The sequence below is a fragment of the Parasteatoda tepidariorum genome, chromosome 9 (genome assembly GCF_982258835.1).
Source record: "Parasteatoda tepidariorum strain Cologne lab strain chromosome 9, Ptep-v5.0, whole genome shotgun sequence".
NCBI classification, from domain to species: Eukaryota; Metazoa; Arthropoda; class Arachnida; order Araneae; family Theridiidae; genus Parasteatoda; species Parasteatoda tepidariorum.
The window spans coordinates 41,073,415-41,100,670 of record NC_141763.1 but is presented as its reverse complement, the minus strand read 5'-3'; the positions used below and the strand labels follow the sequence as shown (position 1 = coordinate 41,100,670).

The 27,256-nt window shown below is 28.5% G+C and overlaps 1 protein-coding gene and 1 long non-coding RNA gene across 2 annotated transcripts in view; one reads left to right on the top strand and one right to left on the bottom strand.

Moving 5' to 3' along the window:
* The window catches only part of LOC107453099 (uncharacterized), a 17,329-nt gene extending 8,213 nt beyond the window's left edge, over positions 1-9,116 (top strand). Inside the window, exons 2-4 of the mRNA XM_016069788.4 lie at positions 1,759-1,854; positions 3,374-3,461; positions 6,743-9,116. Of these exons, the coding sequence (XP_015925274.3) occupies positions 1,759-1,854; positions 3,374-3,461; positions 6,743-7,692 (1,134 nt within the window). The 3' untranslated portion in view covers positions 7,693-9,116. The remainder of the gene's footprint in view (positions 1-1,758; positions 1,855-3,373; positions 3,462-6,742) is intronic.
* LOC147804006 (uncharacterized) lies at positions 6,606-27,256 on the bottom strand. Its single transcript, XR_015429182.1, has 2 exons — positions 26,943-27,256; positions 6,606-8,205 (listed from the first exon to the last, which is right to left on the bottom strand). It is a non-coding gene; the product is annotated as an uncharacterized LOC147804006 (long non-coding RNA).

Here is a 27,256-nt window from a genome sequence, read left to right as displayed (position 1 = left end):
CCGGGAACTTTTCATCGCCAAAATTAGACGCCATTAATTGCAGCTTCTTTTGAATATCTTTTGAATAAATTACATATTCAGTTTCGGGTAATGACTTAAAGTGGTGATTGATTAAGCGAATTCCAAAAAACTATTATTTCGTAAGACTTCCGAAAAATCATTATATATGCACATAATATTCAAGGCTGGATTATAATCGATTTTTAAGAACATTAGTGAGTTAGAAGTTAAAAAAAGAACTTTTTTTAAAAAAATATTCAAACATTTTTTTCTTTTTATTCCTTAGCATAAAATAAAATATTCTTGTGTCATGAATAGGATGATTTAATGACCTTTTGTGTTACTTAGAGAATTTAGCCAGGGTTTCATAGCTATCATTTTTCGTTTCAAACTTGCTAAAATATTCTAGTTAATCTATTATTATGCTTGATACATTTTTATATCGCGTTATGTAACTTAATATTGGTAATACGATGTCTTAGCCACTTATTTATGATTATATATTTTTAAACTTATCGGCTATATTATTTTCTATTATTAGTATTTTCAGTTGATTTTTTTTTAAAATCAAATATTCTATACAACTCAATTTCACATACGTTGAAACGAATGTAATTCATCATGTTTTTTCGAAAGTAATTTATCATGTTTCACAATTATTATTCTATTAAAATAAATTTAGTGGTAAGCTTAGAGATTACTTTTTTGAAACTTATTATCATTTTGATGATCGGTCTAATTTTTCGAGTGATGCATTAAGTTTTTAAAACATTTAATTAAGATTTAATTAATTAAGAAATATATTTACATTTTAGAATATTATATTTGATTTTTCAGGCAATATAGATGAATTAATGAATACTGAGTGGTTGACAAACTTATCTGAATCATAAATTTAAGTATCACTCCACCCCCAATTTATTCCAGTGCAAGTTTCGGTGCCGCTGATTTGCTTCAAAATAATATTTATCTTATGTATGAACGACAGAGTATGATACTGTAGTGTATCATTTAAAGATGTTTGTCGTCGTAATGCATTTTAACGAATAGTATAGTATTTTCATAACGCTAGTGAATCTGTAACTGTTATTCATGACTGTTAGGTTAGGTTCAGCATGACTATTAGACTCAGCCATAAAATAACGCATTTCAGCGAATAGTATATTATTTTCATAACTGTTTTGAATCTGCAACTGTTATTTATGACTGTTAGGTTCAGCCATGGATAACGCATTTCAAAGAATAGTATACTATTTTCATAACTGTAGTGAATCTGTAACTGTTATTCATGGCTGTTAGGTTCAGCTTTTAGTTAGTGCCTTTTATACTAATTATACAAATACGTCAGGAAAATAGAGAAAAGTCACAATTACTCGCAACATTAAAAAGAGCTTCTAATCTAGCACAACATTTACAAACAACGTTTTTCAAGCTTATAGAAATTTGCAAAAGTAGATAACTATTCATTGATTTTAATAAATTTTAACTAGACCGTGAAAATAACCCGCCAAATTCACGATTTTTAAAAAATAATTCACATCTTTTTATAAATTTAAGGTTGTTCTTCCTTTTAAATGTTATCATTAATACTTTAACGTACAACTTTATGTCGAGATAGTATAGTTTAAAATTATAGCAGTGATTATAGTTTAAGGTTTTGTAGCTTTTTTTATTTTGCCCGGTGACAAAACTTCGAAGAACACCCTTAAAATACAATTTTTTTTTCTTTTTTGTAATTTCATGCAATTATTATTTTAGGCATCTAAACCTTTGATGGAAAAAAGAAGACGTGCAAGAATTAATCACAGTTTAGCCCAGTTGAAATCTCTAATCATTGATCCAAACACAACTGAAGTAAGTAACTTTTTTTTAAGATTTTATATCTTTATTTTTTATGAGAAATATAAACATTAAGATTTTTTTAATTCAATTTTTCTTTATTCGTCTGTAAATATTTCTTTTATATTCATTCTATTACTGTTTAAAAAATTCATTCAAAAAGCCATTGAAATCCAATGTGGTTAAAAGCTGCATTTTTCAGAAATAAAATATCACCTTTGTGACAGACAGCCATTGGATAATAAAATAAAATTGCGTTTCCACCAAATCCATAACTTAATTTAAACTTGAAAGAACGTAAACGTAAAAAGATGAAAGTTTAACATTTAGCATTTAACACTAAAAGTAACCCACGAAGATTTTTTACTCAACTCCTGAACTGTTTAAATATTAATATGAGAGAAATAAAATATTTTACAGTCATATTCTGTAATTTGAAGTTACTGATCTAGAAGTACTGTAAGTTACTGGTCTAGAAAACTACTATAGTAGTTTTCTGAGTATCAGATGGTAACCATTTTGTTCCACAAGTTTTCAGTTTCCACAGTTCACAGTTCAGTGTTCGCAGAGAACGAATTTGTGCACATAACTTTTCTCGTTCGAATTTGTGCACATAACTTTTTTCATTCGAATTTGTGTACATAACTTTTTTTGTTCGAATTTGTGCACATAACTTTTTTCATTCTAATTTGTGCACATAACTTTTTTTGTTCGAATTTGTGCACATAACTTTTCTCGTTCGAATTTGTGCACATAACTTTTTTCGTTCGAATTTGTGTACATAACTTTTTTTGTTCGAATTTGTGCACATAACTTCAGAGTCATTTTAAGGGAAATTTGGTTTTATGAACTGACATCTCGCAAAATTTTTTATCGTTAAAACGGACCCTTAACAAAATATTTTTCCCGTAAAAATGGATCTTTCGCAATTTTTTTTATTTTATTTAAAATGGGCCGTTTTCAAATTCATCTATTAAAAAACTGATATTATTTATTTTTCTTATTTTTCCAATAAAAGCTTTAATACAAAATGGTTATTAGTAAATTCGAATTTTAAGATCTTAAAAAAGTAGTTTTTACAAACCATACTACACTATGTAACGAAAAATTTTATAATATTTAACGGGGAAAAATAAATTTAATAATAATATTTCAAACTACATCTCATTAAATCAGTTTATTTTAAAATCATTTTTTTAAAATCGTTTTTTTTCTTCCAAATATAGTAAGTTTTTTTTAAAAAGTATATAATTAATTTAAGTAATTCATTCGTGAAATATATAATTAAACTATTTTAAAAAATGTCATTTGGAATGATTTTAAATTTAATTGGATATTGGTATAATTTATTGCTCTATATAGTATAACATATTTGAAACTATTAACGATGTGTTATAGTGAATTATTGAAAAAAATTCATATTAAAATCTAATAATATACAGAATTTATTTTAAGGATAACTCTTACACGTTAAAAATATTTAAATTAATAATTACAAGCGACTATCTGGTTAATAAATTGCTTATATTTTCAGAAATCAAGACAATCAAAGCTTGAGAAAGCTGACATTTTAGAATTAACAGTTCGCCATTTACACGAAATAAAACGACGTCAAAGGACAGGTAATTATTTTCCTACTTTTTCCATCACAAACATTTCAAACTACTAATTATTATACCCCAAATTACTCAAATTAAGTTCAAAATTATTTAAATACATAGTAGAATACTTTCGATAAAATAATATCTTATTCTTAATAATGTTTTTTTTTCTTGCAATTGTAGTATATTAAAGCAATAATGCTTCTTATTTCTGTATATTTAATTAAAAATAATAATGTTTTTCTTTTCTTAAGAAACAGTTATTAAGTAAAATTTTTTAATTCTAAATAAGTTGCAGTAAAACAGGTGAATTTAGATGTTTTTTGGTTTTAAGCAGTACTTAATTTGCCATTTTGAAACTTTTTATTGAGAAATACTTTAAAAAAAGATATGCAGGGTAATTTAATTATTTTTATTTTAATACATTTTTGGAAAGACATTGTTCATCTACAGTGAGAAGATGATTGATTTTTGAAACGTTCATTACGATGTGGAGACATCGTAATGAACGTTTAAAGTAGAAATAGACGTAAGCGTTAGTTTTTTAAGTTAGTTTTTTTACAGTCGTAAGTTTTTCTTTTCTACACCCATCCGCTTCAACAATTTACCTTTAGTTTCCGTACTAAACAACTGTGTATACCATGCGTACTATGCTCTAAAAAATTCCGGATCAAATCACGGTAAAAAGTACCGATACTCAGGGTGCCGGTATTTTTTACACTAAAATGCGTTTTTTACCGGAACATGTTACGGAACAAAAAATCTAAAATAATGTAATATTTACCGTTATAATTACCGTAAAATCGCTGAATCACTCTAATTAAATAAATATTAATATAAAAATTACGGTTTAATATTTTACGGTAAAAATGGATTTTATGGATGATGTATCCAAAGTGGCGGCTCTTTAAACCATACAGTGTATGATCAACTATGCGTACTATAATGTATTCTTCAATCGTCTTCTTATGATAGAGGGACAATACGTTTTTTATATATGTTTAAATATGTACAATTTTAAAATGATTTAATTTAAAAATTCTTAGAAGAAAAACAATTAGAATTATTAATTAATGGATTTTTTTCTTTGCTTATGAAATTATTTTGTCTTTACAATTTATTAGAAAGTAACAATAATTCAAAACACCGATATAACATTAAGAATGTAATTAAAAGAATTGTCTATATTTAATGTCATATGCAGATTTATCTTTCAAGACTAAGTGGCTACCAGACTCAATATTTAGGGAAACATTAGATGTTAATAAACAATGTTATTTCCAAATGAAATAATAATACCCACTGAATAAAATAATGAAAATCTGACTGATCATAGCGATCATATATAATGAGTCAGATATCGTATTGATAATTGTAATTGTCAGATATCGTATTGATGATAATAAAATAATGAAAATCTGACTCATCATAGCGATCATATATAATGAGTCAGATATCGTATTGATAATTGTTAAAAAAATTTTGAATCGCGTTGAAACATGATAAAATTAAAATTTTCTGCATGATGTAAAGTTGGACCATATTATCGTACTTCAAAACTTTAATATTACTACACTAATTTGTAATTCTAAAAAACTGTATTTTCTTACAAATTTATTATAAAGAAACTAATAACTTTTTAAACTGTCCTGATCGAGGCCCTAGGCAGCTACCTAATTATAAATTCGCCTCTGATAAATCATATCACTGAATAAAGAATAACCAAATTTTTTAAGATAATAACGACTTAAGCGACGCAGACAACTCAATTATATGCCATTTAGAATAAATTAAAGCCTTTCTTTTTTAGTTAACTTGATGGACCCTTCTATAATGTTATAAACTTTAAATTATAACTTTCATGAGATAAGCATTTATCATTCACATTTTTAATGAAAGGGTTTGGCTGTGGGAATACTGAAGTGCCAGATATAATGTTCTTACAATTTATGAGCCTCATTTTACCATGTTTACAGTTCGAAACGTATCAATGGAGGGTTCTATGAGTATAATTTACTTGTAAATTAAAAATGACTTCAGTTCGCAAATCCATCATAAATTTAATGTTGTATATTGAGTTGAATCCAATATGGCGTTTTGAATAATTAAATGAAACAAGTAAATCGACTGGAGGAGGTTATTTAAATGTAGAATAAAATAAATAAATGATCTTAAGTTCTTAAAAAGTGATTCCTTGTATATAATAATGCTACCGTTGATAAATGTGTGTCGGTAAATGCTTAAGCTTTTTAACATCAAAATAATGAAATTTCGAACTTTTATTTATAGACTTTCAAATGTGCGCAACCCTTGTTGAGAAATTTCGGTATATTCTTCGAGATCTTAGTAAAATTTTGCTGTCATGTAACTTCGAATTCTTAAGTGTTTCGAAAAATTGTTGTTTTTCGTTCAGTTAAGGAAGCATTAAATAAATGCATCACCCGAGCCTAAATAAAATGTAAACATCGCCCTTGGATTATTTTAATATATGGCAATGTATTAGGTAAATATTGCTCCTGTAGTGTTACAGTGTAGTTTATGTGAATTAAGTCTCTTAGTTGAAACTATTAAATGTTAACAGAAATCTATTTAAAGATATTTGGTTACAGTCTTGATATAATACGCCACTCAATAATACCTTTAATATTAATAATTAATTTATATGTTTAGATTTTTTGTATATTGCAAATAATAAACTAAAAGAAATGCAGTTAAAACTTTAAAAATAATCATTCAATGGCTATCAGGGAAATTCCTTATTTTTGTAAGTTATGACAGGGTACGTTTCCCTGATAATAATGCTCTCTCCAAAAGCAGTCTTTATCGTTTGATGGAGACAAATAAGATTTCTAAAACATCTAATTTATTATTTTCATATAAAATTAGCATAATCTACTTCATAGTTCACGAAAGAATGTTTCAAAATATTTTTTTGCCAATTTTACATTCCGTGAACGAGTTGGTATTCAACCAAAACATTGCCAGGCTTGTATCGAATAAATGAAATCTCACATCGGCAAAAAATTGCTCAATACTGAATATCGTTGAAATATAACATCGCATATCGTTGAAATATAATGTATTGAATACTTTCTGTAGATATAGGAGTTGATGTTATCCCGTTTCTACAATTATCAAGACATTTATTAAAATAAGTATAAATGATTATTGATATTAATACCTTTATTAATTTATGATGTTTTACTATGTTCAATAAAATGGCATGTAATGCCAAAATTGACATAACACTGACATTTCTTTTTCCTTGAACTTAAAAGGTTTCTTTTCATTTCATTTTACAGTAAGCTTATTGGAAGGCCGCAATCCCAGACGAAAGTTCGAAATTGGTTACACAGAATGCGCACGTGAAGTTGATCTCTTTTTATCTAGTCTGGTTGATTCAACAGTTAACTCAGAATTACACAGACGACTCACGCAACATCTGAGTCGTCGACTACATGACTTGAAAAATATAGAACCCATCAAAGAAACCGTCAACACGTGCGAAACTGAAGAATCATCGATATCATCTTCTTCCCACACCAAGAACTCAGAAAACCAAACTGTGCTTCTAGAACATTACCCTCCACCTGAACCAGGTATTCAAGCAAAAACACCCGAAAAAGAAAATTTTTATAAACATTATACAAGTGAGTGTGATACAACTGCTACCAATTTGTCATCTTCATTATCATCCTCAAATAGCATAAATTTATTAAGAGAACAAAGTACGGGACATAGCCAAGTTTCAAGTTCTTCCGCGGAATCAATAACATTCGATGAATCGAATGGTTACCGTTCAACTTCATCGTCACCGAATGTATTCGAGCCAAAAGAATTGCCAAGAATGATTGAAGCATGCGATGGGCATCCTAAAACGCCAACTGAAACCATTGTCAGCAGCGAGTTGGCGGTACGAGAGAAAATGCACCAGAATTTTAAGCAGATACCTCTAGTTCCGAAACATTTGCCAAATGGCGAATGGGCGTTAGTCTTACCGCATGATATGACAGAAAACGAAGTTCAAAACTTCAGTGCTTTCAAATTGGTTTTGCCTTCTGCCTTTCCTGATCTAGAGCAGGAGAGACTTCAGCCTGAACCACTCAATATGTCTAACACATCAAACTCAGAAAACGAAATGAACTCAGACCAATATTTTTCACGAACATATGGTGAACCGTCGAATAATTTTAGATTCAGAGAAAATTTTGATTGTAATTTAAATTCTCAATGCGTTTGGAGGCCATGGTGACTCTTTAAGACAGGCGATTTAATTTGAAATATTGATTGAGATTCTGTTTCTTTTGAATCAAGTGTTTTCGTGTGGTGTGTAGAAGTCGATGCATTTTTGCTGACGCTATGATCGTTTTTGCAAACCAGATTTCCGCCATGTTCCAATTTCATTTTTTATCTTGTCAACAAGCTGAATTACCTTTTGATTAAAATTTCAAAATGAGGGAACACTTAGTAAACACTGAGTGCGATTCAGACAATGCATAGAATGTGACTAGGTTCCGGAGATCGACATTCAGGAAATCGACAGTTTGATGTGCGATATGGGAAGAATGCCTACATTCTTACTCAACATTCTTCTTCAGTTTTAAAATGTTAATTTGAGTTTTATCGCTTTATCAATATTTCACATCGTTTCATACGTAAACATTTCTTGTGATTCCAATAGATATAAAGTCATCATACTCCGACTTCAAATGATTCTGCTCCGAAACGAGGTGGAAAATGAGATTTATAAGTACGTTGCGGAGACCTAGAAAGATAAGAGTATGCATAAACTGTCGTAGCGTACATAAAAATGCATCAGCCAATGTGCAGTAAAATCGACAAACCTTTGAAATGATGTAAATATTACAGAAAATGGACGGCATTTGTACCCTTGTGTAATAGTAACCAGTGATATAATCAAAAACAAAAAAACTGTTACTGAAAAATTAATTTCCTATTGATATTTTTGAAATAATTAAAGTGTATTTTTAAAAATTTATGATAAATTGTTGCAGGCATTATTTTTTAAGAATGACAGTATTTAAAATTTCTATATGAAAACTGATTAAAATATATTTTATGTAGATAAAGAACATCCTTTGATATAATTGAAAAAGTAACCTGCATAATGTCATCAATTAATACTTTACACGGTGAAATAATAAAATGTATTTAATATGATCTATTTTTGATATAAAAGTTACACGCTAATTGGAAAAGTAACCTGCATAATGTGATCAATTAATACTTTACACTGTGAAAAAATGAAATATATTTAATATGATCTATTTTTGATATAAAAGTTACACGCTAATTGAAAAAGTAACCTGCATAATGTCATCAACTAATACTTTACACTGTGAAAAAATGAAGTATATTTAATATGATCTATTTTTGATATAAATGTTAATCGCTGCATGTGCGTAATCTATTTATTAAAAAATATTTGTTGTTAAAATATTTATGGAGACGGTATGATGTATTTATAGTTATTATATATTTTTACTAATGCTATTTTAATTATTATATCTATAATAATTGAAAAAATTTTCGTTCTATAAAGTGTGAGTGCATTTGCATGCGTTTTGAAATATTTAAAATCAAATTACAAAATCAAAATGTTATCTTGTTACATGTGTGATTTATGTTATTAAATTATTATTTTTTTAAGGAAAATTTTTATTGGTGTAATTTTTTAGATGTTAGTTATTTCAAAACTGTTATCATCAATAACTTTTAATTGCAAACGACATTTCCGTGGTATATCTTTTACTGATACTTCTGGAATGTGAATTATGAAATCATGTTCAACAAGCACCGTAAATTCTAGAACGTTAATACTTTTATAATTAGTCCCAATGCGACTTTTTTTGATGAAATAAATTATTTTAATGCCAGGTTTATGGATAATTCTTACAAAATACTCGTACTTTGAATAGTACGTGATTCATAAGTGAAAGTAGACATTACAAAATAAATAAATAAAATAAGACCACTTATTGCTAAGCACCTCGGAATGCTGTAGGCATAAAAGGAATTATATTGCCAACGACAACGCCATACTTTTAAATGTAAATTTATTTTATTTTTTACTAATTTTATATATGTGAGATTTTTCATTGGGATTTTTTCGAAGGAGTAAAATAGTTAAAATTAAATTATATTAATGCCATCTGTATAGCTAATTCGTACAAAATACGGTACTATGAATAGTACAAATTCAAAAGTATGCATTGTAAAGAAAGGGATAACTTGTTAAAAGCCATGTAAGCATCTGATGTATGCGTAAAAAAAATTATTTGCCAATCGACAAAGCGATACTTTTAAATGCTTTATTATTTTTTTTTTCTAAGTGAGAATTTTTATTGTGATTTTTTGATGGATAAAAATAGTTTAAAATTAAATTATTTTAAACCCAAGTTTATGCCTAATTTCCAGAAAATACATGCTCTTTGAATGATACTAATTCCTAAGTATGCATTACAAAAAAAAAAAGGATCACTTATTGTAAGAGGTAAGCCCCTATTAATGCTGTAGAAAAAAAAAGAATCATATTGCCAACGATCAATGTTCTGTTATTGAGTGTTCAATTTTTTTCAATATTTTCATTTAAGTGGAAATCTAATCTTATTATCTAATTATTTTTATCTAATTGATTAAAATAGTTCAGAGCTACGAAGTGATTTAAAACCCATCTGGTTAGGCTAATTCTAACAAAATACTCGTCCTTTAAATGGCACAAGTTAAAAATTATGCATCTATACATAATAATAAACGCGGCTGTGTGTGTGTGTGTGTGTCTGTAATCACAATATATCGCCCCAGAAGCCTCGCCCGGCCACGAAACTCGGCCCATAATTGTGTTTTGACATAATGAAGAAGTATTTTTTTTCTTTTTCAAAAATTTTGATTAGTTATTTAGTTATCAGTCATTTTGTAAGTCTATGCTTTTCGTCTGCTTTTTCGTCTTCAAAGAGCCATATTCAAAAAACTATTAAAAAATGCATATACTTTTCCCCACTCTTATAAATGTATGCTAATGCGAACCTCACAATTGAAATATTAATTTTCGACAACTTAAACCAATAATATACAAAGGAATTAATAATTTAATTGTAAAGTTCGCATTAGTTTACATTTAAAGTGGAGAAAAGTTTAACTTCTGTATTAAAAATGTGGCAACATATTCGATACGTAAATAGAACGCTTCGCTTTGATATATTTGTCGCTGTTCATAATTGTTATAATAAGTTTTTCTTCTTCTTTCCACGCTCTATTTTTTTTTCTTAAGCGAAGACGATAATTTTTATAGCGATATTGTAGTACTTTGTACAACTAAAAATTCTTTTCACAACACTTTAAAAATATTTACTTTATTTTCTTTATATATACAGAGAACAGTCGGCAAAGAATTCGATTAGGTTGAAAAACATTTCGCTAAAAAGGAACGAATTCCAAAAGAAAAAATAAACAACTTAAAGAATAAAAATGCTGATGCCAGCCAAATTTTTGAAAGTTAACTTAGAAAAAACAAACCAAACGATGTTAAATAACAAACCAAACGATGTTAACAAAATGACGTAGAAAGCGCAACTAGATCAAAATTATACAAGCACAACTAGATCAAATTATAATACCTGAGTGCTTGACGTAACAGATATAGAAATAGAATTTGATACCATAAAAAATTATATAGAAATAGAAATTGATGCCATAAAAAATTTATTCGTTTTCGTGTTCTTTTCATGTATTTAGCATTTTAGTTTTTTTTTTTCTTAAGCGTTGTAGCTATATAATTTCAAACATCCTCAAGAGCTATAACACATCTGCAGCAGAACTGGATATGAAGACAAAATTGCTGGACAGGAACACTTTAATTCTCCACTAATCTTCAGATTTCCGGCTATGTTTTAAAAAACTTTATTTGTGAAAACCTTTAGCTTGGCGGACAGCTGGGCGCCTTTGGCGGCTAGTTAAAAATAAGGATAACTTATTACAAGGCATCTATGTAATTGAAAATGCTGTATGCATGAAAAAGATTCATATTGCCAATACTTTTGTTTTTGGATGTTCATTTCTTTTCATAGTTCTTTAATGCTATTATTCTTATTGTTAAATTAAATTATTTAAAACCGATTGTAAGTCTATGGCTTATTAGTATAAAATGCGCGTACCATGAATGGTACGTAATCCATAGCTATGCAAAAAAAGAAAGGCATTTTTCTTTTTCTTTACAAAGCTGTACATTGAGATAGTTTCTTGACCCCAACTTCATTCATTTTTGTTTATCCCTCATTGCCATGCGCCAGTTCTTACATTCATAAAAAAAATGTATTAAAAAAAAGTTGTATATTATACTGCAATATTGAAAGTAGAGAGTCCTTCAAAACTAAATGCATAAAAAATATTGTTATGGGACGGGGATTTGCCTGGGGAAGGGGGATATCATCTGACAAAAAAAGAACCGTTTTCACTTTACCAGCAGCAGACGATACTTTGCAAAAAGAAGGTAGGCAGGAGGGACTTAAAAGGAGGGAGGACTACCTGAAATCTTTTGATCTATCGTCTGCTAAATCTGTTCATGGGTGGACGAGTGCCTAAAAAATAAAGAGTCAGTGCACTTATAAAAAATAAATAAATAACTGCTAAGGTGTATAAAAACGGGAAGGTCGCGTAGCGGCAGGGGTCATGAAAAAATTCAGGTAAGGTGGAGGGGATAAAAAAGCAGACGATGTTTACCGAATGGAAGAGAAAGTGACCCCCGCATGCGGCTATGTGTTGACCACCTGCTTGCTTTCGAAAGGTGGAAAGTGCTTTACAGTAGAGTTTTTTTCCCCAATTTTTTTTATGTCGTGTTTACCGGAGCTGGAATCCTAAGGTGAAAGGGACACAGGTGAACAGTTATGCAAATCATAAGAGACAGTATATAATTATTAAGTATCAAGAAAAAACTATTAATTTCTTAACAGATTTCAACGAAGAAGAATGAAATGGCTACCCTATATTAATAATAACACTATTTTAATCTGTCGTTAGCAGAGCTGGGATGTTGATAACGTAAAGATTCTTAGAAAGTGCAAAGATTCAAGAATGTCTCTCATGTCTCAAATGTCTCTAAATAACAAAAAAAGAAATAGACCTTTATATGAAAAATAGCGCACCTAACTTTCACTAATTTTATTGATTTTATTATTGAAGAAAATTACAAATCGTAACTTGCATTCATAAATTTAAAAAAATAAGGTAATAATTTAGATAAATGTAACATTTATCACAAGATCTTTTTTCTGTAACACTTTCTATATATCATTTCATGTGCGCTTTCAATATTTTCCGTTAAATAGAAGCTTTTTTTTAAAAATATAAATTTAAAAAATAATTCTATTATTGCTTACAGAAGAATTTCAAAATAAAAATATGATGTTCTTCTCCATTTCCTTACAATGTAACGTCAGTGTCACATTTTATATTTTTATTTTAAATAAAACATTTATAATTTCTATCACTTTTTCTTGTATGCTTAATAATATTAGGAAGTGAAAAACAACTCAATATTTTAAAGAAAATTATTAAAACTTGTCAACTTATCAAAAAGTTTTAAAATAAGAAAAATGTAACGTCAGTCCCCATTGAATTGCCCAAATATGCGATTTATGAATAAAATAAAATATTAAAGTCCTGAAAAAGATAAATAAGAATTTATTAATTTTTTATTTATAATCTTTAAAAACAACTTTGTTCAACATCAACACTCGTTATTAGGGAGGATTTACAGTGATTATGAAAAAAAAAATATTAATTTACAAACAAAATTTTCTTACAATAAAAAATAGCATTCAAAATTCAAAAATCAATAAATCAATCATTCAGAAATGAAAAGAAAATAAAGAAAGAAATCTTTACGCTAGCCGTATAAAGAAAAGAAAAAACGGTAAATGCAAAAAAAAAAAAAAAAAAAAAAAAACATTCATCATAAACACTTTTGTCCTGAAACATTAATATTATTTCACATTTAACATATGACATGCCATTTTAGTTTTTTTTTTCTTTCAGTTAACGTTATTTTATTTATTTCTTAACATGTAACCATAAAGCCTTAGCAGTTACTGACACTATCAGATTATTCAGAATCATACAAGATCTGGTTCAGATTTATACGTCATTTAAATTCATTATCCTTTTAAAATTACCAGTGAATGATAAAGCACTAACAAGGGAAACTAGGGAAGCGTGACTCGCCAATTTTAAAATAAACTAGTGGGATGTATGCCTTATGAGAAATAATTTTAAGGGGCAACATTCGTTTCGGCCCATAGAAGGTCCTGTGAGAGATAAAAAATAATTCAATATATAGAAAAGTCGATATTTTATTACTTCAATGCAGACTATTAGTTATTGTAATTGTCTCATACTCCAGATAATTTGTAATTAATTGGTTAATTAATTAATTTTCTAATTAATAAATCAATTAGCAAATTAATTAATTAAATATTAATTAATGAATTATTAATTAATTGATTGATTTGCAATTACATACACCAATTAATTTGGAAAATTTTTGAAAAAAAAAGTAAAAAAATTTGATGTCAATTTTTTTTTTAAATTAACCTAACAGGTTTTTCTGAAAAACTACAGATATATAAAATTTTCAAAATAAATTTTGAGAATAAATTTGCATTATATAGTACGTGAAAGTAAGTACCACAAAATTAATTGGAATATGAGATAATTACAATAACTAATAGTCTGCATTGAAGTAATAAAATACCGATTTTTCTATATATTGAATTATTTTTTATATCTCACAGGACCTTCTATGGGCCGAAACGAATGTTGCCCCCTAAAATTATTTCTCATAAGGCATACATCCTACTAATTTATTTTAAAATTGGCGAGTCACACTTCCCTAGTTTCCCTTGTAAGCCATTAAATTACAATTAAATCAGATTCATACACAGGCAATGACTTAGAAAAGAGAAGAGAAATTATGTTGATTAGACTGGACTAAGTTCATGGTGCGGTACAGCCTTTTTTGAATTTGTTGACAAAAACTACAAAATATCTCACAAACAACGCATATTTTTCTTTTGAAAATATCCTTATATACCTTAATACCCCTTCACAGAATAAATTCACTCTCTTTAACTTCCATGCCAGCAAAGATCATGTTTTATAGCTTATTCTTAAACCCACATGATTTTAAACGCAGAGTAATTTCAAAATATCGCTTAGCATGTTTCTCATGTTAGCAGGTCTTGAATTTACAATATAAATATACCATTTTTCATTTAAAGACTTAACATGATAAGTTCATGCTCCATAATTACAGCCATGTCAGAATTTGAACATGTTCTTAAGCTCACGTGATCTTAAACCATGAGATTCGACTATTTACAAAACGTAGCTTCTGAAGTTCTTCCACTAAGCTATTCGATTTCCAATGTAAAAGCAACATTTTAAATTTAAAGATTTAGAATAAATTCATGTACATTGCAGCCATCTCAGAATTGAAAATCAAATTCTGTAATATGTTCTCAAACCCTGAAATTAGAGTATCTTATCAGCCACTTAACAAATTTTTCGATTAAGCTCTTCAATTTACAATATGAACTTAAATCTCGCTTGTAGGATTTCGCTGAACTTAAATTTACAGATCTATCGCTGTAGATCTGTAAACATAACAGAATCGACTAATTCAAACCATCTTTACAATTAATCCACTTCGAAATCTTTCAATTTCCTTGTTTATCTTCAGGTCTAACATGAAATTGAAATAAATAAATAACACTGCATTCTATAACAGTTTATACATTTTCCAGGTAGATGAGGTTAGTCACCTCAGTAATCTGATCTCTAAAGACCCCCATCTCAGATCCCATTTATGATTACATCCTTCCCTCCTTCCCTTATAATCTCTTTTTTCACGCGTTTCTTCAGAAATATTTTGATCCCTCTATCTGGAAGTCATTTCAGAGGATTTAGAACTTTTATTGCAAGAAATACAAATGCGTCATTCTGGAAAATAGAATGGACGAAAATAGTCAAAAACACGCTTTTTGTTGAATGTTTGTGTTGGAAATGATCAAGTATCGCAGGACAGTAGCAAATTTTTAAGGAGGATTAAGATATTTTTCGGAATGTTTGCAGTGCAATAGATGGTCTATGCTAAACCAAATGTCTTACAAAACAACCTCTTTGACCATTTTCTTGAGTCATTTACGAAGGATTGCGATTCTACACGCGCCATCTTGGATTTTAAGTCAAATTTTTAATTTGTGTTTTCTTGATATTTTTTTTGTACTTAGCAAAACTTTTAATGATATAGTATCATTAGACACCACAATACTTATCGAAAAAGGTAGAAAATAAAGGGATTGCTTTATTAAATTTGAGAAATAGAGCTTGATAATCTTTAGAACTTCTATGAATATTTCCTCAAAATTTAAAAAAAAAAAAAAAAAAAAATGGTGAAGTTTGTGGTTTTTTAGTTAAGTAATTTAAAATTACACGTTTTCCAGTCTTTAGGTTTTTTAAATACTAATTTTATTGCGGTGAATTGGTGAAAACTAACGATTGGGTGAACTAACGATTGGGGAAACTAACGATTACGGTGAACTGGTAAACCTAAAACTAGGCTGCTGCATGTTATATAATTATCTGTCATGAACTGTTGATTGTAAAATTGTATTGGTATAATTTTGGCAGAAAAAATTAATAGAGAATAAAAAATGCCTCACACTTTACATCTGAAATTGCGATTGGGTGACGGCTTTGTGTTTTATATGCATCGGAAGATACTGCAATATAGAGTAATTATAGAACAATATAGAAGAATATCTGTCATCACAGTTAATTTGGGAAAATTAAAGAAAGAGGATTAAAAGCATATTTAGAACTTTCCCTCCTCGTCTCCACCCCCTCGACAGCTGAGTTCGGTTCTGGGGAGGATGGACCCCTTAAGGAACAGTTATAAGTACAATGTTATAAGTACAATGTTCTAAAATTCATATAACACTATATTAAATAGTGTTGAAATACCGTAAACCGGGGCGCGTCTACCCATCTAGGGGCGAGTCTACCCATTTTAGTTTTATTTAATTTTCACTATTCTAAATTGCAAATAAATTTTTTTTTACCGACGGAGGACTTAGTTCAGACTCTAAGGAAGATGGCGCTGTAGTAGTTTGATCCGTTTTTATTTATTTGGTGTCTTTTTAACCGACCTGTTCAAACGTCTTTTGAGAGATTTGTATTGAAAATCAACAAACTTTTAGTTGGTGCTCCGTAAGTATTTTATTATTATTACTATTTTCAGTTTGTTAAGTGATAAACTTATCTAAGACTAAGATTACATTAATTTTATATGAAAAAACAAACAAAAAGAATGTAAGTTTTGCTGTTGTAAACAAAAAGCCAGAATTCGCGGGGCGAGTCTACCCATTCGTATTTAGTTTTAATAAAGCATAATAATATAATTTAGAACTTTGTTTACATTAAAATTAAGTCATTTTAAATGAATTTAAGTATATTATTTTAATTCTGCATTGATAAATTTATCATTAATAAGAAAATTTATAGGTTAAATATAAATGTAAATATAAAATATGTTTATTTTACCTATTTTTTCAATTCTTATATTACAAAATTAACTTTTTTTATTTAATGCAAATTAAATAAATTATTATTTATTATTACAGATGATTCGAAAATATATTCGCAAAACAAATGGATTTAAATGTTACAAAAAAATGCCACCTGAGATGGAAAAAGTTATCCAAAGGATAAAAGCCAAACAATAACAATATTAATTTTAGTTTATTTTTATCAACAATAATCAGAAAAAAATGTTATTTTATAATGTTAATGATTATAAAAACAAAACTGTGATCAAAATGTGATAATCGATCAAATACTCAATTTGTGTTATTTTATGAATAAAAAAATGGAATATATAATAAAGTTATGAATTTTACTTCATAAATATCCTATATAGTAACTAAAATAACAATTTAATAGTAAAATTTGATTATTTACAATGTTAACATTCATTTTAGTAAAATGGGTAGAATAGCCCCATACGAGAGATTTGTCAGTAGTTCTATAAAAATATACAGTAACAGCGTAACTGTTAATATTTTCTGAAATCGATTTCACAGCTTTAAAGAGGGATAAATAGCGATTCCAAAACACCTATTAAAAGCCTTTTTTCTTTAATATTTACAAAAGTTTGACCACTTGAAAGTTGACAAACTGAAAAAATGGGTAGACTCGCCCCGGTTTACGGTAGTAACTTTAATGGAGGTGAAAAATATATAAATTGATTTAAATAGTAAATTCCAACAGAATATAATTCACAAGACAGAGCAAACCGTTCAATAACAATAATAAATTACTGAACAATGTATTTATAATATTTTTAATGCAATTCAATGCTTATATTTTAAATAAAATTTTTATTTGCAATAATACAGAGTTTAATTAAACTCGAATAATTTATTGAACTTATTTAAATTGAAAAATTTTTGTATGTTAATATTTTTCAAAACAAGCAAGGTTTATGATGTTTTAAGAGAGTTATTTAATTTTCTTAAAAACAATATAGTTTTTAAATTGAAAAATGCTTTTAAGTAAAAATTTTTTGAATTTGCTAGAAAAACGTCAAGGATAACTAAGTTACTTTGTTTTCGTTAGCAAATAATCAGTATTTTTTGCAAAAAACAAGGAACGAAAAAAAAATTTTTAAAAATAAAAACTAAGAAATAAGCATTTCTTTAATTTAATTTTCGAAATTATAGAGAAGTAAAAAAAAAGTAAAACTTTACATTTAATTTTAATTAAAAGAACAATTTAAATAATTAGAATTTAATTTAATTAGGAAGACTGTTGTTTACTAACCAGTTGCTTAGAAAATTTTTGTAAATTTTTTCTTTTTTCCATTTAGTATTTTAAATTATAAAATCAACCCAAAAAATAAAAATTGTTAAAATGAAGCACAAAGCAGTTGTCTTAGAATTTAAATATTTTTAAGAAAAATTAAAGAGAAGACGTTGAAAATTAGAAAAAGAACTTAAATAAATAAATGATAATAAGTTAATATAAATAATTTCTAGAAAAATTGACTTTCATTAGAAGCTACACGCTTAACATCAAGTTAAAAGCAAGCTGCTTTTTACATACAAAGTATAAGAGAAATTTTAAAAAAATCAGTCGAATAACTGAACTTTGGTATCGATGTTGCAGGGTAATTGAGAAATCTGACTCTTTGCAAACTATCGCCATCATTTTGCAAGGCTAATTGGAAAAAGTCGCGAATGTTTTCGAATCAGGCTAATACTTTTTACGCGAATCCGTAAGTTTCGTTTGCAATGAGCCTGGATACTTTTAAGCTAATTTGAAAAATACATCATTCATTGTTTAATTCGCGTGATATCCTGTAATCATCTATTAGAACACCGATATTGATACTCACTGAAATAAACTAAATAAACTCAGATTGATAGAACAAATCTTCGTATATTTTTAATTAGTCTTAAAGTTAACAGGTTGATTTTAATAAGCCAGAAAAATATGAGGTGCTATAGAAGATTTCCTGACAATGACATTTGTAAAGGCAGGCTTTTCAAATTAGTTAACGAAATAGCACATTAATGTTTGAAATTATGACACAATAGAAGTATACCGCGAATATAAAATAACTTATTAAGTTACGATTTTCTGATGACAGCGATATTTGCAAAAGCTGGATTTTCAAATTAACGAACGAAATACATGAAAAAAAGTTAGAAATTAGAAGATAATCGAAGTGCAGCATGAATATAAAATAACTTAAGGTTATTTAATGATAGCAATATTTGCAAAAGCCAGATTCTCAAGTTAGCTAGCGAAATAAATGAAGTTACTTTTGAACAGTAAGTAATACGAAGTCATTAATTTCATACACCACATTTTTTTTTAAAAAAGAAAAGATGATTATGTTCAGTTAGAAATTAGAGCAGAACTGATGTATATTGCGAATATATAATAAAACTTCTTAAGTTACGATTTTCTGATGACAGCGATGTTTGCAAAAGCTGGATTTTCAAATTAACGAACGAAATGCATGAAAAAAAGTTAGAAATTAGAAGATAATCGAAGTACAGCATGAATATAAAATAACTTAAGGTTATTTAATGATAGAAATATTTGCAAAAAACCAGATTTTCAAATTAGCTAGCGAAATATATGAAATTACTTTTGAACAGTAATACGAAGTCAAATTTAACACATCACATTGTTTTAAAGAAAATATGTTTATGTCTCATTTAGAAATTAAAACACTATCGAAGTATATTGCGAAATATATGAAATAACTTCTTAAGTTAAGATTTTCTGATGGCAGCGACTTTTGCAAAAGCCGGATTTTCAAATTAACCAACGAAATATATGAAATTTCTTTCGAACAATAATAACTCCATATTTTTTTAAAGAAAAGATTTTATTGCTCTGTTAGAAATTCCAAGCAATGGAAGCCTATGCCGAATATAAAATAACTTAAGTTAAATCTTCATTATTATGAAATTCTTAACACATATATAAGGTTTTTATTCCAGTAAAACAAAAATCACTTACTATTTTCCTCAAAATATAACTCAGTATAATCCTCAAAATTAGCACCTAAAAATTAAATTAGATGAAAGCATAAATAATTCGGTATTTCCTTGAGGAAGACGCATTTCAAGTAATAAAAAAAAATTAAGTTAAAATAGATTGCGTATTATCTTAATAGACACCATAGAAAATGGCATTACGTTGAAAGAATAGTCGAATAGGTGACATCTTAAGCTCTTAACGAATTGCCGCGCTACATCAAAAGAACGTATGCGCTTTTTTTTTTACGCCGATTCCCCGGGGTTTTAAGCTCTTGATGGCCAACTTAGTAATTATTTCTCTTTAGATTTCGCTTCACCTTTCGAAATGAATATCAACATTTAGCAGGTAATAAACGTATTTGGAATATCTTATTCAAATAGCCATGAGACATTTTGGACTTTTGATGTCCCCAAATAATAAGTTGTAATGCTGGATAACTCGCAATTAAATTCGATAAATTGATAGGACTATCTGTGTGTCATTTTGCGGGATATTCAGTTAGAGGTAAAGATATTAAGCTGTTTCGAACTAATTTGCTCATAAATTAACTTACATGGATTTGATACGTTTCTACATTTAAAGTTATTTTTGTCTTCTCAATTCGTAAATACTTAAAATATTTAAATTAAAATTTAAGGTTGACGCCATCTTGTTTTTTGTAATGTAGGAATTTTTTTCTCTATCAACTCGCAAGTAGAGATTAATTAAAAAATTAGACTTTCATTGACACTTTTCCTTACACAAGGATGTAAATGTGTATTTATTTCATTTACATACATTTACACTTTTTATTTCTGTTTAAAATTATGAAGTTTTATCTTTTTATTAAACATGTGTAGTAGCTAATATAGAAGAACTTTTTCAGTTTTTTAAAATGCATGCTACAATAAAAATGTTTGGGTGCTGACATAAGGGTTAATTTACTAATAAAGAAACCTACTCTTTCGGGATTTGCGGCACATGTTCTATGGAGAAAAAAAAAAGGGGAAAAAAAACGCGTTTTATAAGTCAAATAGTGTTTGTTTCATCCTCTTCCTCTTCTATTTAATGAAGCAGTCAGTGAAATGCAATTACTTTCCATTAAAACACCGTTTCACCCAAATTCACTACCTTATGAAGTAAAATCTCTATTATCCATGGAAATAAGCTCTATGACAAGTAAACTCTGTGGGTAATCCCCAAATAATAAAAATATGTCACCTGCATATGTTTGATCGTGTTATATTGCCTCTTTTTTATTTGTATTTATTTCATTCTAAGCATAAACTGACGTTTTTTCACATTATTTTGTCAATGTAAAAAAAAAAAAAAAAATACTATCACCAAAAAATAAATAAATGAAAACATGCAATATCCGTTCCGTTAGATTGAGCCTCGCGCAGACGAAATATCACAAGCATAGCATATTATGGTATCAAAATATCCGTGGGGGAGGGGAATTCTACAGAAATAAAAAAATAAAACTACATTTCCTGTAGTGTTTGGAATATTGAAAATTTCGTCATGGAGCTAGAAAATGACTAAAACAGTATAGCACGAAATCCATCGGCGGATAATCAAAAGTTTAATTTATGTTAGAAAACCCGGTAAAAAATTTTGAAAAGTTTTAAGGTGAATATTAATGCTTCTAAAGTACAATAGTTACGCGGGAAAATTAGTTCAGATTAATGTTATTAAAGTGTAATGGTAAGTAGTTTCATTCTCATTCTCTTTTCGTATCCATCATGATGTCAGGACCATGTTATGATAAATTTAGTCCAATTTAAAACCGTCCACAATGTGTAACGGTAAGAATTTTTCTGGTCTGATTAATGGTAAAGATAGAGTGTTTCTTTACAGATAATTTTCTTATTTTTCTCTGCTATAAATTTCCAGGAATTTCCTTTAAGGTAAACTTTCAACAACAAACCATTCGCTTAATACTATACATAGTTTTAATATTTTTTTAAAACAAAATTTTAAGATTAGAAACAAATATTCTTATAAAGTTTTAATGTCGAAGAAACAGATCATTCTGAATTACTAGTGGCGAGCGTTAGCGCCCCCTGCTCGCTAACGCTCGCCAACCCCCGAAAATTGCTACGCAATCTTATATGGTTTGCTTCGCAAACCAAGCTCGCTACTAACTTAGGCACATTGCAAATACACATAATTCTAAAAATTCAAAACAATCATTCAAATCCATATAACAACTTTTTTTTAAAAAAAAAATTACATCTTTTCAGTAAATACTAAGTCATTAAAATAAATTTGAATTCAAATAAATGACATGTAATTCGCTAAACCTATTAGAAATGGGCTATAGTATATAATATAAATCAAAAATAGTCAAATAAATTCGTAATATATAAATTCGTGAAAAAAAGCGCTTTCGACAAAATACTAAATTAGAGATCTATCGACAAAGACTACTCACTTCTGCCTAGCTTAATAGTATGAGATTGCCGCAGCTGATGCTCTCTGGTTATTTCAGCTTCCGTTTTTAAAAGCGCCATATGTTGAGGCACCTCAGCTACATTTGGCATGTGACATTTTTGGCGGCAATCACTGGTCGATTTGCCGTGTAAGAGAAATAGTAACGTAAACAAAACAAACGAAACGTTGCCACCGGCGGAAAGGAAATACAGCCAAAATTTGGGAGCCACGTAAGAGAATTATATATATTAGATTAAACGCTAAATATTAAGGAGAAGTTAACTTAAGAAACAAATTAAGAAAGAAATAGCATAAAAAAGTATATACTTAATTCATCCAATTTTTCTCCCTGGAAAGTAAATAAATTTCCTCTGTTTAAGATATATTTACAAAGCTACATAATAAATTACTTTATTTCATGTCTCAATTAAAAAGTTGAAACGTAATTCTTGTACCAGAGACTGTTTTGTAAGCAGGCTGCAAAACTTATAATCCCTATTTAATGTTAAAGTAATGGCATCATTTCTGAAAGCCGTATTTTTTGCTAATCAACCGTAATTTTTGCATCAACGGCCAATTAGGAGGATTTGCGGTTTGGAAGAGGGAATAAGAACAAGGTTTATTATGATGGCCGATTGGTGGACATTTATTATTATTAGAGACGATAGTCATGGTACAAAATCTGAAGCATTTGACAGTTTTGAATGAGTGATTAAGGTGTGGCGAATGAGGCTCCATTTTCGAGGAATACCTGTCGATATCTTAACAGTCTTCACAGATGAAAACGTAAATAATTGGGTGATAAATCCATTATACATGTCCTTTTTAATAAAGATTATGTTCTTTGTTGGCATTATTTTGTTTAATTTAGTAAAATTTTTATGACGAGCTTTAAAAACTTGTAAAATGTATTTATATAAAAGAAATAAAAAAAATCAATGACTCGAAAAACTCTTTTGAAGTTAAACAATATTCAGTACTACTTCGAAAAATAAATTTTAAATTGGTAGTAATGAAAAAATTCTTTTTTCCTAATAACCTTCAATAGTTGCCAAATAGTTGGTAACAAAGGTAAACCTAAATCATTTGAAATTTAAATGCCGTTGGACAAATAAAAATAAGTTAATTTATGTTTAAAATTAGTTGTGGTTAAATGCGGTATTTCTTTTATTTTTTATAAAAGAAAAAATATTGCGTAGTTGTTTTTAGTATGCGTTTTTGCTTCAGCATTGAAACTAGGAACTTAACGAGATTTAATTAAATATTTAATTTTTTTCCCCTCGAAATTTTGTCTGTTTCTATTTTTTTTTTTTAAACAAATTTGCGATGCTGTTTCCATAGCAGCGCACGTTGAAGCATTGAAAAAAACGCGTTTTTCAATATTGCATGGAACGATTCTAGGTAAAAAGATGAAAAAATTCACAAAATTATATTCAAACTTTTTCACAATCTGTAACTTAAAAAAAAAAAAAAAAAAAAAAAAAAAAAAAAAAAAAACGCAGAGTCAATTGCTGAAGATATTTAAAAAGTATTTTAATATGCTACAATGGGTTTAAACAATGTAATTTAATATTTTTGATATTGCGACCGAAATACATGACATTGGAAAGTGGTGACTGTTTACAAATCGCTCCATTTAAATTATATAAAGTGTAAAAAAAAAATCAAAAAAATCATTACAAATCGATGCTTTCGTTTTCAAGTTATTAGCGAACATTCATCAAACTGACATTCGCTTTTATAGAGATGCATAGAGTGAGATATCTATTTTATTAGATGTTGATAACTCTAAGAGATGATATAACTTAGCAAGACAACTTCAACTTACACCTTACAATGTGCTGTCAAAAAGCAAAAAGCGAGAGCCTAAGGGTGAAAATGGGAGAATGCCTTAAAGTCAAATAACGAAGGACTAATAATCTTCATTGCTGAAAACTTGTTCAAAGGAAAATACTTTTATAGTAAATGCTCAAGTATAAGAGGACCACTAGCTGCAATAGGTTATAAAATTGATAGGAAGATTCCTATAATTTTCATAGCCTCTACAATTGCGACTCTAATTCTATGAGGTTGAGCCTTAGTTGGAATCCATTCCTGGTAAAATTTTACCACTTCCGTGGCATTGCTGATTATAGCCCCGAGCACGAATGCCTTCCCCGTACTGTAATATCTGACATGTATGACAACTAAGAACATTTTTTTTTCACAGCCGTTGTTGAACAGCCGACCCGATTTCATAGGTTTACAACTACTAATGCTCAACTTCGTAGCCTTGTAATTTTGAACCCAATCCAGAAGACAAGGGAACTCCTGGATCGAGTATTGGGAGAAATTTGCCTTCGTGGAGGACTTTTTGATGGAGTTAACCCGCATTTGCGTTGCATGGAAAGGAAGACCACAGGAACCTCCCATGGTTAGCCTTATGGCAAGAGGACTCTAACCCATGATCCGTCTACCACTGAGGATATTTCACGTCAGCACTGTGGTCGGTGCAAGCCGGATGCGGAATTCGTATTGATTGGGATTTGAACCCGGTTCGCCTCCTTGGAAGGCGAACGTTCTCTCCCCTTAGTCATCACCGCTCCACATACTTATAACTATAACCGTTTTTATAACTTTTAAACTTTTCATCCACTCCTGAGTAAGAGTCTTCTATTTGATCGCCCTTTACTTCGCAATCCCACCCTGTAAATTGCAGCTATGATCTTAAAGTTGAGAACATTTGTGTTGTATTACCCTGCATGCAAGATAAAATTCTTGTCTGTTGGGTAACTTAAGCAGGGGATTAAAAATTGAAAAGCAAACGTTTTAAAGCAATTTTAATTAATATATTGCAGATGAAATCCAAAGCGATTGAAGTAATTATAATAAATCAATAATCAATTAAAAATTTGATCTGCTTTTTCTCCCGTGGACTAGAAATCAATAGCATTTTATTTGATAAAATAATCAAATTTCTGATAGATAATGCAATTATAAACAGTAATCTGATTTGCATAATTTAATTCATTAAGATAAATAATAAAATTCTTTGAAATTTTTTAATTTAATAATCACCTTTAAATCTAAATGAGTGCAAAATTGAATAAGAAGCAGATAAATTTTATTGGAAAGAAATTTCGAATGTACCTAAGTATCACTCAATTGTGGTTTAATATCAATTAAAAAGCCTTTTGAAGTTTTTTTCGTTTCTAGCATCTAAAAATTAATAAGTTCGTTCTCAATATCCCTGTTCTCCAAGTTTTAGATAAATATTATTTATGATTGATAATTATTATGCAATATTAGATAAATCTAATTTAGATAATTATTATAACTAATATTAAAGTTATATATTATATAGTTGTTTTAGATCATTAAATGAAAAATTAATTTTTTTATTTATAATGCTTCAAACTTTAATTCATGTGGTATAAAATCTCACTATAATTTAATTCATACTAAAATACAGGTAAAAAATTTTGTTTTCCTACAAATGTGAGTGAATTGAAAACCTTTTATATTTAAAATTTACAAACTTAGTTTCCTATGTGCTCTATCCTCTTAGTTACATAACTATTGCTTAAGATAATTTATTGAACAATCAATTTTTTTTAAAGATGTTAACCTTTTAGGACTCGTGCGATAATTAATCGTATTATATTCTCATTAATGCTATAGTGCAGGAAGGAAAAAAATGCAAATATAGTTGAAATGACTATAGCACTATGTAATAAAAACAGATATAATATGCATGCTATTTTCCCCCGCCAAAATCAAATTAAACATAGCTATACAGCATCTAACTCAATAAATATAGCATCTAAATCTAAATCAATAAATATAGCATCTAATTAATAAAACAGATTACAAGCATACATTTCTCACTGGCACAAGTTCTTTTTTTTTTTTTTCTGCGCCAAAAGAACCATCCGCGCTGCACCTATGTCCCATAAATTAAATTCACTTATTTACTTCCACGGTGTCCATAAATCTTGTCCCGTAAACCACCTGCAAAGTTGATAAGTACCTGCGAACTCACCCTCCTTACATCTTGTTTTTAGCCCCGAAGATAGATACCTCCAAGTCTTGGGACAAAGGGACGTAAATTTCTGGATGATTTCTTTCCCTGCGGCACGTGCATATAGAATGCAACTGAACGCCTAATGGAATTATTAGTGAGAATAACATATTTCAATTCAAAAAGATGAATTAGTGCCGATGATCGTTATAAACTGAAAATTAATTGTAAGAAAAATACCAAATTGAAAAGAAGAGTGGTGAACTATTAATGCATTATGAAGCTCTGACTATTTTCAGTTCGCAACGATTCCCTGATTACAAGATTTTTTATTAGATATCTTTATAAATATATGAAATTAAGTAAAATAAGTTATTAATTATTTCGGGAAAGAAACTCAGAGTTTAATTACTCACACACAACCGAACTTTAGAAGAAATAATTATTAATCCACTTACCTTTGTAGTGTCGAGATCGCTAGGTTGTTCTATTGGAAAATTACAAAAAGGGATCTAGTATATAAAACATATTCTTTTGGACAAAACACTTTTATATAAACACAGAAACCAACGCTTATAAATCGGAATAATAAGTATAAATAAGTATTCGATAGCATTATCACAAAATTCTATTCGTAACAGCAATATACTTTCAGTTTGTTTATTCCATTTTTGTTTTAATTCTCTACCAAATGCAAACGATAACTTTATACAGTTCTCCGGTTTTAAAAGCTGGCTTTTGTATCCAGCTCTCTATTACTACAAACAAGCAG